This window comes from Sus scrofa, chromosome 9, assembly GCF_054392235.1.
Source record: "Sus scrofa isolate SSC_HxYL_T2T_F1_AM1 chromosome 9, Sscrofa_HxYL_maternal_Yorkshire_Landrace_v2.0, whole genome shotgun sequence".
In the NCBI taxonomy this organism is placed as follows: domain Eukaryota; kingdom Metazoa; phylum Chordata; class Mammalia; order Artiodactyla; family Suidae; genus Sus; species Sus scrofa.
The window spans coordinates 107,031,299-107,044,315 of NC_139391.1; the positions used below are offsets into that span (position 1 = coordinate 107,031,299).

General features: G+C 35.7%; 1 protein-coding gene across 5 annotated transcripts in view; it reads right to left on the reverse strand.

The window, feature by feature from the left end:
- Window positions 1-2,392: 2,392 nt before the first annotated feature.
- PHTF2 (putative homeodomain transcription factor 2) overlaps window positions 2,393-13,017 on the reverse strand; it is a 127,433-nt gene continuing 116,808 nt past the window's right edge. For all 5 annotated transcript variants that reach the window (XM_084977348.1, XM_084977345.1, XM_084977347.1 and 2 more), the window contains 4 exons: window positions 12,147-12,302; window positions 10,935-11,030; window positions 5,482-5,607; window positions 2,393-4,814 (listed from right to left, as the gene is read on the reverse strand). In XM_084977348.1, the coding sequence (XP_084833474.1) occupies window positions 4,794-4,814; window positions 5,482-5,607; window positions 10,935-11,030; window positions 12,147-12,302 (399 nt within the window). In that variant the 3' untranslated portion in view covers window positions 2,393-4,793. The remainder of the gene's footprint in view (window positions 4,815-5,481; window positions 5,608-10,934; window positions 11,031-12,146; window positions 12,303-13,017) is intronic.

Here is a 13,017-nt window from a genome sequence, read left to right on the forward strand (position 1 = left end):
ACACTGCCAAAGACAGGACTCAGAGATTCCAGTAACATTTGATAAGCATTTGTAGAAAGTCAAGTCAGATGTTGTCCAGCAATCCAAAGCATGAACAGTGAACAGACAACAGAAGGTTGAGACCACACAGAAGATACAAAGAGTCTGTGGTGTTACTAGTGAGGGAATCTACATATAAGTGAGACAAAGATCTAAAAATGAAATGATACGAATAGAATGTGCACCTGAGAATTTAGCAAAGTTGTTCATAATTGGATACAATATGTAGAAAAATAAAATAATGAGAACACTTTCACATTTTAGCATGGCTGCTTATGAAAAAAAGGAATTAAACATCAAGTCCTTGTAAAAGAATTCTTCACATAGGACAGTGTGTATGAAGTATGAGTCTTAGTTATGTCTCATACTCAGGAGGGATGCATACGATATCTCAGGTAATATGTTGTGAGCCACACGGGAAGTCCTGATATCTCAGGTAATATGAATGCTTAGCTAGGAAATTTTTGTTAGCTGTCCCAGGCCATTACTTTCTTGGAGAGGAACAGAACCAACCTTTCTGCACAAGCAATACATGTCAGTTCCTGAGCTAGATGCTTTACACGTTATCTTATTAATCCTCCTAAAAGTCCTGCAAAATAGGCATAACTGTCAATAATTTACAGCTGAAAAAACCAGAGTTCACAGAGGTTAAGTATTTGCCCAAGAATGTAAAACAAGTCTGACTCCAAAGCAAGTGTTCTTTTTAACAGGTCACGCCGCAAGAGATCTCAATAGGGAAGCTGTCAAATGCATTCTCATTTTTTCCTACTGCTAAAAGCTTATTAGTTTATATATGACCTCACTATAAATATGGACAGATTTATCAATATCTTTGTTCTCCACAGAATGTTTTCCTACGATTAAGTATTTTGATCAGTCAAGAGGTACAGAGGTGCCACTACAGAATACTTCTTCAAAGGGAATAAAGGAGAGAGTGGGTTCTAGTTGTGGAACCTGAGCAAGCTTTTTAACCTGTTTTGGGACTTCAGTTTTTTTTATCTTGTAAAGTGAGGACTTTGGACTAGATGGTGTCTAGGTCCTATTTAACTCAGGTCATTCATTCACTCATTCATTATTTATTCAGTAAACAGACCGAGATTGGGCACTATTTTAGTTACTCATTTTTACAGCCACACCTGTGGCATAGGAAGTTCCTGGCCTAGGGGTCAAATTGGAGCTGCAGCTGCTGGCCTATGCCACAACCACACATCTGTAACCTACGCTGCACTGCAGTAATGCAGTATCCTCAACCCACCGAGAGATGCCATGAATCGAACCACATCCTCACGGGTACTATGTTGGGTTTTTGACCTGCTGAGCCACAATGGGAACTCCTAGGCATTATTTTATGTGCTGAGAATATTACAGTGAATGTAGTTAAAATCTCATGGAAATTACATCCTCTAAAATTTCTGATCTCAAGACAGTAATTCTCAAAGCAGTGAGAAGTGATGGGGGAACAAATTTTAAAAATCACTTAGAAAACACTTTTGTGAAAGTATACCTGTACCACATCCTAGATCTGTAGTCTACTCCCCAGAAAGTAGGCACTGTGGGATATGAAGATTCCCAGGCTAGGGGTCCAATTGGAGCTGTAGCCGCTGGCCTACCCCACAGCCACAGCAACAAGGAATCCAAGCTGCGTCTGCGACCTACACCACAGCTCATGGCAATGCCAGATCCTTAAACCACTGAGTGAAGCCAGGAATTAAACCCACGTCCTCATGGATGCTAGTCGGGTTTGTTAACCGCTGAACCGCAATGGGAACTCCTGTGGTATCTTTCTTATACGCTTGGGAGAAAAACAGGTTGAGAATTAGTTTTCTAAGGGCTATAGCAAATTAAAGAGATGCAAGTCTCACTGCTCTATTTCTAAGTCTGAAGCCAATTCTAAGCTTAAAGTAAGTTTGAAGGTGCACTTAAATTTATAGTCACTGATTAAGTCCTATGAACACATACCAATCAGGTAATAGAAATATTAGAATGCTTACCCATGTTACTGTTGGCCATGATCTCTTGTGCTGAATTCATGCACAAAATCGCTCGATTAAGAACACCCTTTTGACAATGAATTATAATATCCCAGGCTATATATCAGTTTTCTGTATTTGAATGGAGACAAACAAGCAAACAAACATTAATGATGTTACAACATTTTGGTGATGAAAGGCCTGTGTACACATTCTTCTTTCATGTCCTGAGAATTTTAAAATTTGAAATGTTGGAAAGTTTTAAAAATATATCCCCACTCCTCTCAAATCTAATAGTTATACCTACAGTTCATGCTACAGTAAGTACAAAATTACCGCAAAAATGTGTATGACTTGAAAATTAAAAAAAAAACCACTTCCAGTTTAACTCTTGTCAGTCATAGAATATTTTATTTTAAAACTGCTGTTCAAACTTTCAAGTATGACACATGTGGCAAAGAAACAACAGTTAACACACAACATTTGCCACAAGTCTATCTCTGAACTGCCTTTTCTATATTCTGGAACATGTTACATTTTCAGTTTCTTACATTCATGGTATTCTTAAAGGCAGCAATGTCAATTTTTCTGCTTTGAAACCAGTCCCATTAATATTCTGAAATTACTTTAAATGACAACTTTTTCCTTTTAGTATCCTACTTCCCATATTAGTGACAAAATTCAACATATTATTAATACGTTGTTGAGAGGTACACTGTACTCAATAAATCAACTCCCAACTCTAAGTTAAAATGAACTTCAATCAAAAACAAGCATTTTCCTAAATCAGTTTACTCAGCTACTTTTCTCAAAAATATTTCCATTCTGAAATAAGCTTTTTTTTTTTTTTTGGTGAGATACAATAGTTTCATTCTTTCTTCCTAACAGAACTCATGCTGTACTTTTTTCTCAAAATATATTCGATATATTCTGTGCAAAATGGTAAGTTCTGTATAGTTATGTACCTTATTTTGAAAAAGTTTATAAAATATAATTCCTAAAAACAACCTCAACATTAGACAATAGAGGAAGAAGAAACACATCAGACAAAGCCTAATTTTTCACAGGAGAAAATAAGTATGTTCTTAAAGCTCCAGTAATACATTCCTTGAAAAAACTCAGAATGCACTTTGGTCATTATTAAACATATTAGAACACAGGCAAAGAAAACAAAATGCTCTTGTTATTTTCTATGGAAAGAAAATAAACTACACAATGAGGCTGAATTGAGGCTGATCAAAAGGAATGGTGAGAGCAAAGTGATATTACAACATGGCTCTGTTCTCTACACATTCCTGATCTTAAGATTATAATTTGGGGATTACAACTGTACCAAATAAATCATTTACAATTAATTATTTTAAATTCCCTAAAACATGGTAAAAAATGTGAGGATATTCAACATGATACATCTTGCACCGAGAAAATTCAGGATTGTTTCAAATAAATTCTGTTTTAGAAACTAGACACCCAGTTTAAAAAAAAAAAAAGTTGCGAAAACATTTCATAATTCATGTAACTCCTAAAATTTCTTGATTGTACAAATATAACCACCTAAAATCAAGGCCCAATGTAAGATACCATCATATTCGCTCTATTTACCTAACATGCCAACATGATAAGTTCTCATTTGGACACTTGGCAAACAATTTGGGAGGAGGAGGGGGTTAACTTTCTAGGTTAAAAGCATCTAAAATAGCCCTTATATAATTGGGGGTTGAGGGGGGAGATGTACCAGATTAAGTTTAGAGGATAGAATTTGCAAGCTATAGCTATTTTTTCCTGAAAATTCAGATATAGTTTTACAACTAGCAATCTGAGAAATATTTTATCGGTTCTTAACCTTATTCTTAAGTTGTTCATTGAGTGTGGTATGAATAGCATACATTATAGTGTACCATGGGGAGAAAATTATTTTACTTGAGTAAACATAATGTACTTTAGTAATATCAATAGGCACTTCACTTGTGAGATGAGTATATACCTCACTCAAAAGGATACCATATCATGCCCTAGTACACTATAACATATCCCATATAAAGATACGCATTAAAAGTAACAATTTAAAAAAGTGCACATTTTGAGCATGCACAGTAGGAGCTGTGCAAACAGCCCAGTGTTTCAAATAAATACAATTATTACTAGGTAATTTTTATCAAAATATCTTACAGTATGGTAACCATTTACAATTATTGCTCTATTAAGAGTTTCATCATCAAAGAGCACTTGTTGACCTGTTGTGTAATACCATATATATTAATACTGAAGGGTGCTTAAACTGCAGCTTAATCATTTTAGATCCTGGCATTGTTCTAAAATAATTCAAAAGAAACCCTGACTGGATCTTGATTTACTGAAGAAAATGCTTTATATGTTTAGTTGAATCCAATGCAAGATTCCAAAGTTAAAGAAGTTTTCCTCAAGTAAGGCAAGTCACGGCATTGATGGAGAAACAGTGCTTAGCAATGGCTTCTGTTCTCAAGATTTGTTATTTTGTCAATTATTTATGAACAATTACCAGGATCTCAAGTATAAGGATATCAGTTTCATCACCCTTTCAACAACTAAGTACATCAATACTAAAAATAAAATATAAAGACTAAAATAAATGTAAAAAACAGTGAACACGTGAAATAAATATAAGAATTGCACAAGACAGTCTGATGTAAACACTTCAATTTCCCAGCTGAGACTCCTGAAGCAAAGAGTCAGTGACTGCTTTCAGGCAGTTTAGTTGGTACTCTTATTCTGGAAAAGAGGCTACATCTTCTTTTCTCTGAATTGTCATGATTTAATCTTCCACAGCTAGTGAAAAAATAACAGAAGTAGTGACCATTAGAGCCAGTTTTGATATTGCAACTTAGTAAATTATATCATATAATACTGTTTTTTAATCTAAATTTCATCCATAAACAAGGATGGGTTCTACTATGTTAAATTCCTTTATTCTTTTAACTTTAGGAAGAATTCACCTTAAATAAAAAAGTGAAAATCAGATTTCTCTTGCTTTCTTTTACTGGGAAATGGCAATATACATGTACTACTTGTTAATATGAATAGTCTACACCTTATTCACTAACAGCATTGCACATGTTGGACGATATACGCACTGCGATATAAATAAATAGCAAAACTTTGGCCACGACCGGAAAAAGGTCTCTTTTTTTCTTCTTTTTTATCACCTAGATTCGGATTACATATGAATAAAAATAAATACCTCGACTTATCCTATACATAAGGACCATTTGTAATGACTACTGTTATAAATCAGGAGTTTCATCAGTATTATAAGCCAAGAATATTTATCATTTTCTAAAATTATAAGCGAAATTATTTTCACTAATTGTATACAATATAATCAAAACGACTCTATTACTGTACATGTGCGATTTCAAGAGTGCAAAGGTAAAATAAATGTCACAAAAATGCAAATAGGGCACTAAGAAATTGAAAAATACCTGTGAGCTCTTACCTTTAAATTAAACCCAAGTAAGTCACTGATAACACCAGAAACAGCTGATAATATGACAACTTGGGTGATGTTATAAAGCAGTGGATTCATTGTAAGCCCATATAATCTAAAGGGACTGTCCAACTCCTAACAGAAGAGAAAAAAAAAAAAAAAAAAAAAACCATGAGCCCAGATTCATTAAGAATGATCAGTTAAGGAAGTTCCCTTGTGGCCTAGCAGTTAAGGACTCAGCACTGTCACTGCTGTGGCATGGGTTCAATCCCTGGCCTGGGAACTTCTGCATGCTGCAGGTGTGGCCAAGGGGGAAAAGAAAAAAAAAGAGAGAGAAGATGTGAAGTGAAACCAGAAAAAAAAGTGAATCAAAAGCAGACTGTTCTGACATATGGATCAATGGAACAGAATGGAGAGCCCAGGAATAAACTCTGACACCTACAGTCAATTAATCTTCAACAAAAGAGGCAAGAATATAAAATGGGAAAAAGTCTCTTCAGCAAGTGGTGCTGGAAGAACTGGACAGGGGCATGTAAATCAATGAAACTAGAATACACCCTCACACCATGCATAAAAATAAACTCAAAAAGGCTTAAAGACATAAACATAAGACTTAACACCACCAAACTCCTAGAAGAGAACATAGGCAAAACATTTTGACATAAATCATACAAATGTGATCTTAGGTCAGTCTCCCAAGGCAATAGAAATAAAAACAAACAAACAGAAAAAACCAATGGGACCTAATCAAACTTACAAGCTTTTGCACAGCAAAGGAAACCATAAACGCACCAAAAAGACAACCTATGGAATGGGGGAAAACAGTTGCAAATGATGAAACCAACAAGGGCTTAAATCTCCAAAATATACAAACAACTCATAAAAGTCAACAACAAAAAAGCAAACAACCCAATCGAAAAATGGGCAGAAAACCTGAATAGACATTTCTCCAAAGAGACACGCAGCCAGTAGGCACATTAAAAGATGCTCAATATCGCTAATTATTTACAGAAATGAAAATCAAAGCTACAATGAGGTACCACCTCACACCAGTCAGAATGGCCATAATTAACAAGTCTAGAAATAACAAATGCTGCAGAAAGTGTGGAGCAAAGGGAACCCTCCTGCACTGGTGGTGGGAATGTAAACTGGTATAACCACTACGGAGAAGAGTATGGAGGTTTCTCAGTAAACTAAAAATAGAATTACCATATGATCCAGTAATATATGCCCACTCCTAGGCATATATCCGAACAAAACTATAATTACAAAAGATATATGAACACCTAAATTCACTGCAGCACTATTTACAATAGTCAAGACATGGGAACAACCTAAATGTCCATCAACAGATGAACGGAGTAAGAAGATGTGGTATTCTCCAAGTCCATGATTTCCTTTTCTGTGGAAAAGTTCATTTGTGCTGTATATTAGATTCCAGATATAAATGATATCATATGGTATTTGTCTAGTCATTTATGATGGAGAATGATGATGTGAGAAAAATGAATGTATGTGTAACTGGGTCACCATGCTTTACAGCAGAAAAATGACAGAACACTGTAAACCAGGTATAATGGAAAAAAATGAAAATCATTATGTAAAAAGTTAAAAAAAAAGATGTGGTGCACTTACACAAACAGCCATAAAAAGAACAAAATAATGCCATTTGCGTTAACATGGATGCAACTAGAGATTCTCGTACTAAGTGAAGTAAGTTAAAAAGAGAAAGACAAATACCACATAGTATCACTTATATGTGGAATCTAAAATATGGCACAAATGAACTCATCTACAAAACAGAGACTCACAGAAATAGAGAACAGACTTATAGTTGCCAAGGAGGAGGGCAGAGGGAGTGGAAGCACTAGGAGTTTGGGGTTAGTAGATGCAAATTATGACATTTAGAATGGATAAACAATGATCCTACTGTACAGCACAGGGAACTATACCCAGTCTCTTCTGATAGACCATGATGGAAGAAAATATAAGAAAGGGAATGTATATATGTGTACGACTGGGTCACTTTGCTATATAGCGGAAATTGGCACAACACTGTAAATGAACTATACTTTAATTTAAAAAAATAATAAAAAAAGTAGAATGTTCTGGTAGTTTCCAGTTGGCCCAGTGGGTTGGGTATCCAGCACTTGTCACTGCTGTGACTCAGGCTGCAGCTGTGGTGCAGGTTCAATCCCTGGCCTGGGAACTTCTACATGTCACCAGCATGGCAGGAAAAGAAAACTTTTTTGTCAGTTCAACTGAAGTTCCCTGGTGGCCAAGTGGTTAAGGATCTGGCATTGTCCCTGCTGTGGCTCAGGTTTGATCCCTGGCCTGGGAGCTTCCGCATGCCACAGGCACGGCCACACACACACACACAGAATTAAAGAATTATCTCACAGAAGACCATATCCAGTCACTTATGATGGAACATGATGGAGGATAATGTGAGAAAAAGAACGTGTGTGTGTATGTGTGTGTGTGTGTGTGTGTGTGTGTGTGTGTGTGTGAGACTGGCTCACTTTGCTGTACAGTAGAAATTGACACAACACTATAAGCCAACTATATGGAAAAAATAAAAATCATTTGAAAAATAAAAAAATTAAAATTAAAAAAAATAATAAATAGGAGTTCCCATTCTGGCTCAGTGGAAACAAATCTGACTAGTATCCATGAGGACGCAGGTTTGATCCCTGGCTTCACTCAGTGGATTAAGGATCTGGCATTGCCATAAACTGTGGTGTAGGTCACAGATGTGGCCTGGATCTGGCGTTGCTGTGGCTGTGGTGTCAGCCCGTGGCTACAGCTCCAATTAGACTCCTAGCCTGAGAATCTCCATACGTCACATGTGCAGCCCTAAAAACACAAAAAGAAAGACAGAAAAGAAGAAAGGAAGGATGAAAGGAAGGAAGGGAGAAAGAATACATATTCAGGGCAATATGAAACACTGTTTCAAAAAACTGTTTTAGGGTTTTTTTTAGGGGAAAGTAACTTCCTTTAAAAGAACTCTGTAACCTAAATTTATAACTCCAATTTCTGTCCCAAATGAATGACAAAGTACTGGTCTAGAAGCACAAGGTTAGAGAATATTTTTTAGTATGAGAATACAAATTGAAAAAAAAAAATACCTTTTTGTGTGTGTGTCTTTTTAGAGCTGCACCCATAGCATATGGAGGTTCCCAGGCTATGGGTCGAATTGGAGCTGTAGCTGCTGGCCAATGTCACAGCCACAGCAACACAAGATCCAAGCCTATACCACAGCTCACGGCATCACCAGATCCTTAACCCTCTAAGCAAGGCCAGGCATCGAACCTGCGCCCTCATGGATGCTAGTCAGATTCATTTCCGCTGAGCCACAATGCAAACTCCAAGAACAGTATATTTTGCAGAAGAATTAGAAACTTAATTAGCCAAATTTTCTGCCAATTTTAACATATAAATTGTCCTCGTAGAGACAATTTCCAAATACTTGGATTCATTAATTTATTGACTGATTCAAACATTTGTTCTATAATATGCCAGGTCCTGTGCTGGGCTCTGGAAAGTTAAGGTTCAGTCCCTGTGCTGAAGGATCTTGCAGTCTAATAGATATGCAAATAAGTAATTCAACTATGAGTCCCACAAAATAAGTCATATAAAAGGCAGAGGGTGATAGAGGAAGGTGCTTCTGCAACTAGTGGGTAGGGGAGAGCAGGCATTCTCTAGACAGAAGAACATGCCACTTTTGAATTGCTACAGGTTGTGCAAGGGTAAAAGTAATTCATTTTCATAAAACTGCCTACTTAGGTAAGGATCATTCTTTAGGCAAACTGTGCTGAGACACTGCCACTAAAGGAATTTAACTGGGGGAACAGGATGTCAGCTATCCATGTGAGAAGGACAGATTAGGAGTTCAAGTTGTGGCTCAGCAGAAACAAATCTGAGGCTAGCATCCATTAGGATGCAGGTTCAATCCCTGGGCTCATTCAGTGGGTTAAGGATCTGGCATTGCTGTGGCTGTAGCAAAGGCCAGCAGCTATAGCTCCAATTTGACCCCTAGCCTCAGAACCTCCATATGCTGCAGGTGTGGCCCTAAAAAGCAAAAAAGACAGACAGACAGACAGACAGACTAGAGAGCAGCAAGGCCAGAAAGAGGGAGGCATTAAGAGTTCAGTGTATAAAAAGCTCAAATGAGAGATGATGAGGGTCTGACTTAGAGCTGTATTGATAGGGTAGAGGGGATGAAGAGGAAAATACTTAAAAAGTTGAGTTAATGGCCCCAGAATTTTTTGGCTGTGAAGAGTGAGAGAAGAGAAGCTCTCTGTACTAAGTCCCAGGTTCTGGCTAGAAGACTACATTTGATCAAAAAGGACCACACTGTTGGGCTCTGTATTTATATTTATATTTCTCTCTACTTTCCAACTGAAATGGCTCACGAGTCTCATGTTTATAGCTTCCTCTTGTCTAGCATAGTGCCTACACTCTGAAGATACTCAACATTTATGTATCAAAAAAACCCACCCACCTCTTCTGAAACCTTTCAATGCCTAATAGACTGTGAGGTGCAGTCTACGCCCAGTTAATGTATTTTAGTTCACTGAAAAATTAAGCACAGCATCGACATACAACTAATTACACACCATTCTACAAACACTTATAAACAACTCAACAATTAAACTCAATTTGTTACAGAAACTCAGATTTTTTTTTTAGAAATTGAGATTTTTAAGAATATTTTCCTTTTAAGAAAGAAAAGCATTACTAATATTGCAAAGCAGTGATAAAAATATTTTATTAAATCACCTCCAAAGAGTTATTACGAGATCAGATATACTGAAATTATATTCTTTTTGACTGCTGCCAAAAGTGCTTTGAAAATTTAAATATTTATTGGTAATACATATTAAGTACAATAATCGTGCATTACTACTTTTTTTTTTTTTCTTTATGGCTGTGCCCGTGACATGTGGAAGTTCCTGGGTCAGAGATTAAACCCACGCCACAGTAGCAACCAGAACCACAGCAGTGACAACACCGGATCTTTAACCTGATGCACCATGTGGTAACTCCATCACGTATTACTAGTTTTTAAGCTAACTCAGGCCAAGCAAGCAGATTACTGTTCTGAGAAGTACGAAATAAAAAAAAAATTACAAATTAACATTTTCTTTTTTGAAATCTATTTTAAGTTCTTGGATGCAAAAATTTCCAAAGATGCCAACCTTACAATACTATAAACATTATTAAATCTTAAAATTTCAAAAGTGAATAAAATTTCAAAATGAAATGACCTGGATTACTTCGATTAGTGTTTCGATGAGAAATAAAGTGTAAATTGCATGAATGTGCTCAAATATAATGTGAAAAACAGCTTGGATAATCATGAAAACCAAACACAAAGTAGGACCTACAAATAAAAAAACTAAGATATAATGTTGGACCAGCATTTTCTACATTACATCCATTTTTTATTTCATTTTTACCTTTAGCAGTTTAGTAGCCAGCTTTAAAACATTATTCACTAGTGTCAGTTCCTCTTTTTTGTTAGGTTTCTTCTCCATTTTCAAGTAGAGGTTTATCTTTCATTTAAAAAAGAATAAACAATTAAGTATACTTAAAATTATACTCATTTTTAAAAGGAGGTGAAAGATATTCACTAAAATATTAATAGCAGTTCTCTGGTGATTATTAAAATTATAGGTGATATTAATATTCTTCTTCATACTTAACTGTACATTCCAAATTTCCTACAACAAAAGCTAGAATAAAACTGGATGTCTTTTTTTTTTTTTTTTTTTGCTTTTTAGGGCTGCACCTGTGGCATATGGAAATATGGAAGTTCCCAGGCTAGGGGTTGAGCTTATCACTGGAGCCACAGCTGCTGGCCTACACCACAGCCACAGCAACGTGAATCTGAACAGCATCTGAAACCTACACCACAGCTCACAGCAATGCTAGATCCTTAACCCAATGAACAAGGCCAGGGATTGAACCCGCATCTTCATGGATACTAGTCGGGTTTGTTTCCACTGAGCCACAATGGGAACTCCCAGGATGTCATAATTTAAAATGTGAAACACTTTTGATCCAGAGCCAAATCAACCTGGAGAATAAATAATAACTGGTGGAAAGTAAATGAATTTGGTTTGTTTGCTATTCTCCCTTTTCCCTCTAATTGAGTTGGTTTGACAGGGTTACCAATTTTTAAAAAGCAAACTGTTTCTGACAAAAAACTCAGCATGTTCACTGGAAATAAATTTGAATAATACCTATGAAATGATAAGCAAAATGTTTAAACAAATTTATACAAAATAAAGTTAAGCATCAAAATTATTATGCTTTATATTTTCTATACTTTCTTTTGAAAAACAGTCTTATGCTTATTCAAACGTGGCTCTGCTACACTGCAAAGCAGACATATCCCACTAATGGCTTAAAATCCATCATTTCTACAAATGGCACTTCCTTCTTGTCAAATGAAAATGGGATATAAAAAGTACATCAGACTTGAAGTCTGCTTGAAGGTAAGAACACTGAACAAAAGGCTTGTGCCCTATCAAATGTCAGGTTTTGCTCTGTAACACAAATGGTCTTAATTTAATAACTAGGTTCCTGAAAAACTTGAAGTAAATGAAAACAGTTTAATGTGCAGATTATAGTCATTAATTTATAACATAATAAACATGCATTCTCACCTGTTCAGTAAGTAATATTGAGGTATTGCTATATTTTTTACTTGTTTCTGATCCAAGGGTAACAAATCTTAGGAGAAAAAGTGTTAACGAGATGCACCAGATTACCAGTTCCCAATTGTAGTGACAATCAAGGAAGATCTCATGTACATGAAGCAACTAAAAGTGTATGAAAAAGGCAATATGAAGAAGCAATGTGATTCAAAGAGTTGCTTTTTAAAAGAAAATAACATTTCTCTTGATACAAATGGATTACCGATATAGAATTACATTTTTAAAACATTCCACATTTATTAGGAAATATTTCAAGCATGTAAAAGGTATAGAGCATAATGTAATCAAAATCTGCCTACTTTTTCCAAATCTTAATATTTTGCAATATTCTTTCAGATTTTTGAAAAAGAGATGATTATCAGTTGAAGACCTTTTCAACTTTTCCTTTCATCATCCCTCTTCTCCCCCATCCCTCTGCAAGGGTAATGAATTTTATATTTACCTTTTCCATGCAGTTTTTATAGTTTAGCTTGATATGTATTCTTAAACTATGTTCTTATATATAACTTAAAATTTACAGAAATGCTATCACATTGCCCAAATCATTCTTCCGTGTTCTATTGGACTTTATATCAAAGTTTATGCATTTACCCATGGTACATTAAGCCCAAATTCATTCATGCGAACTCCTATAAGGAATACCTTATAATAACAGCGAAAGAATCAAACACCATGGGATTGGCCTACTCTACCAATTAACATTTATAAACAATGTTGCAATAAATATTCTCTTACGCATTTTATCTTCTTTATAAGGTTTTTCTCACAAAGTTAATATTCTAGGAGTAAAACTGCTGAGACCTCAGATATTCACACATTC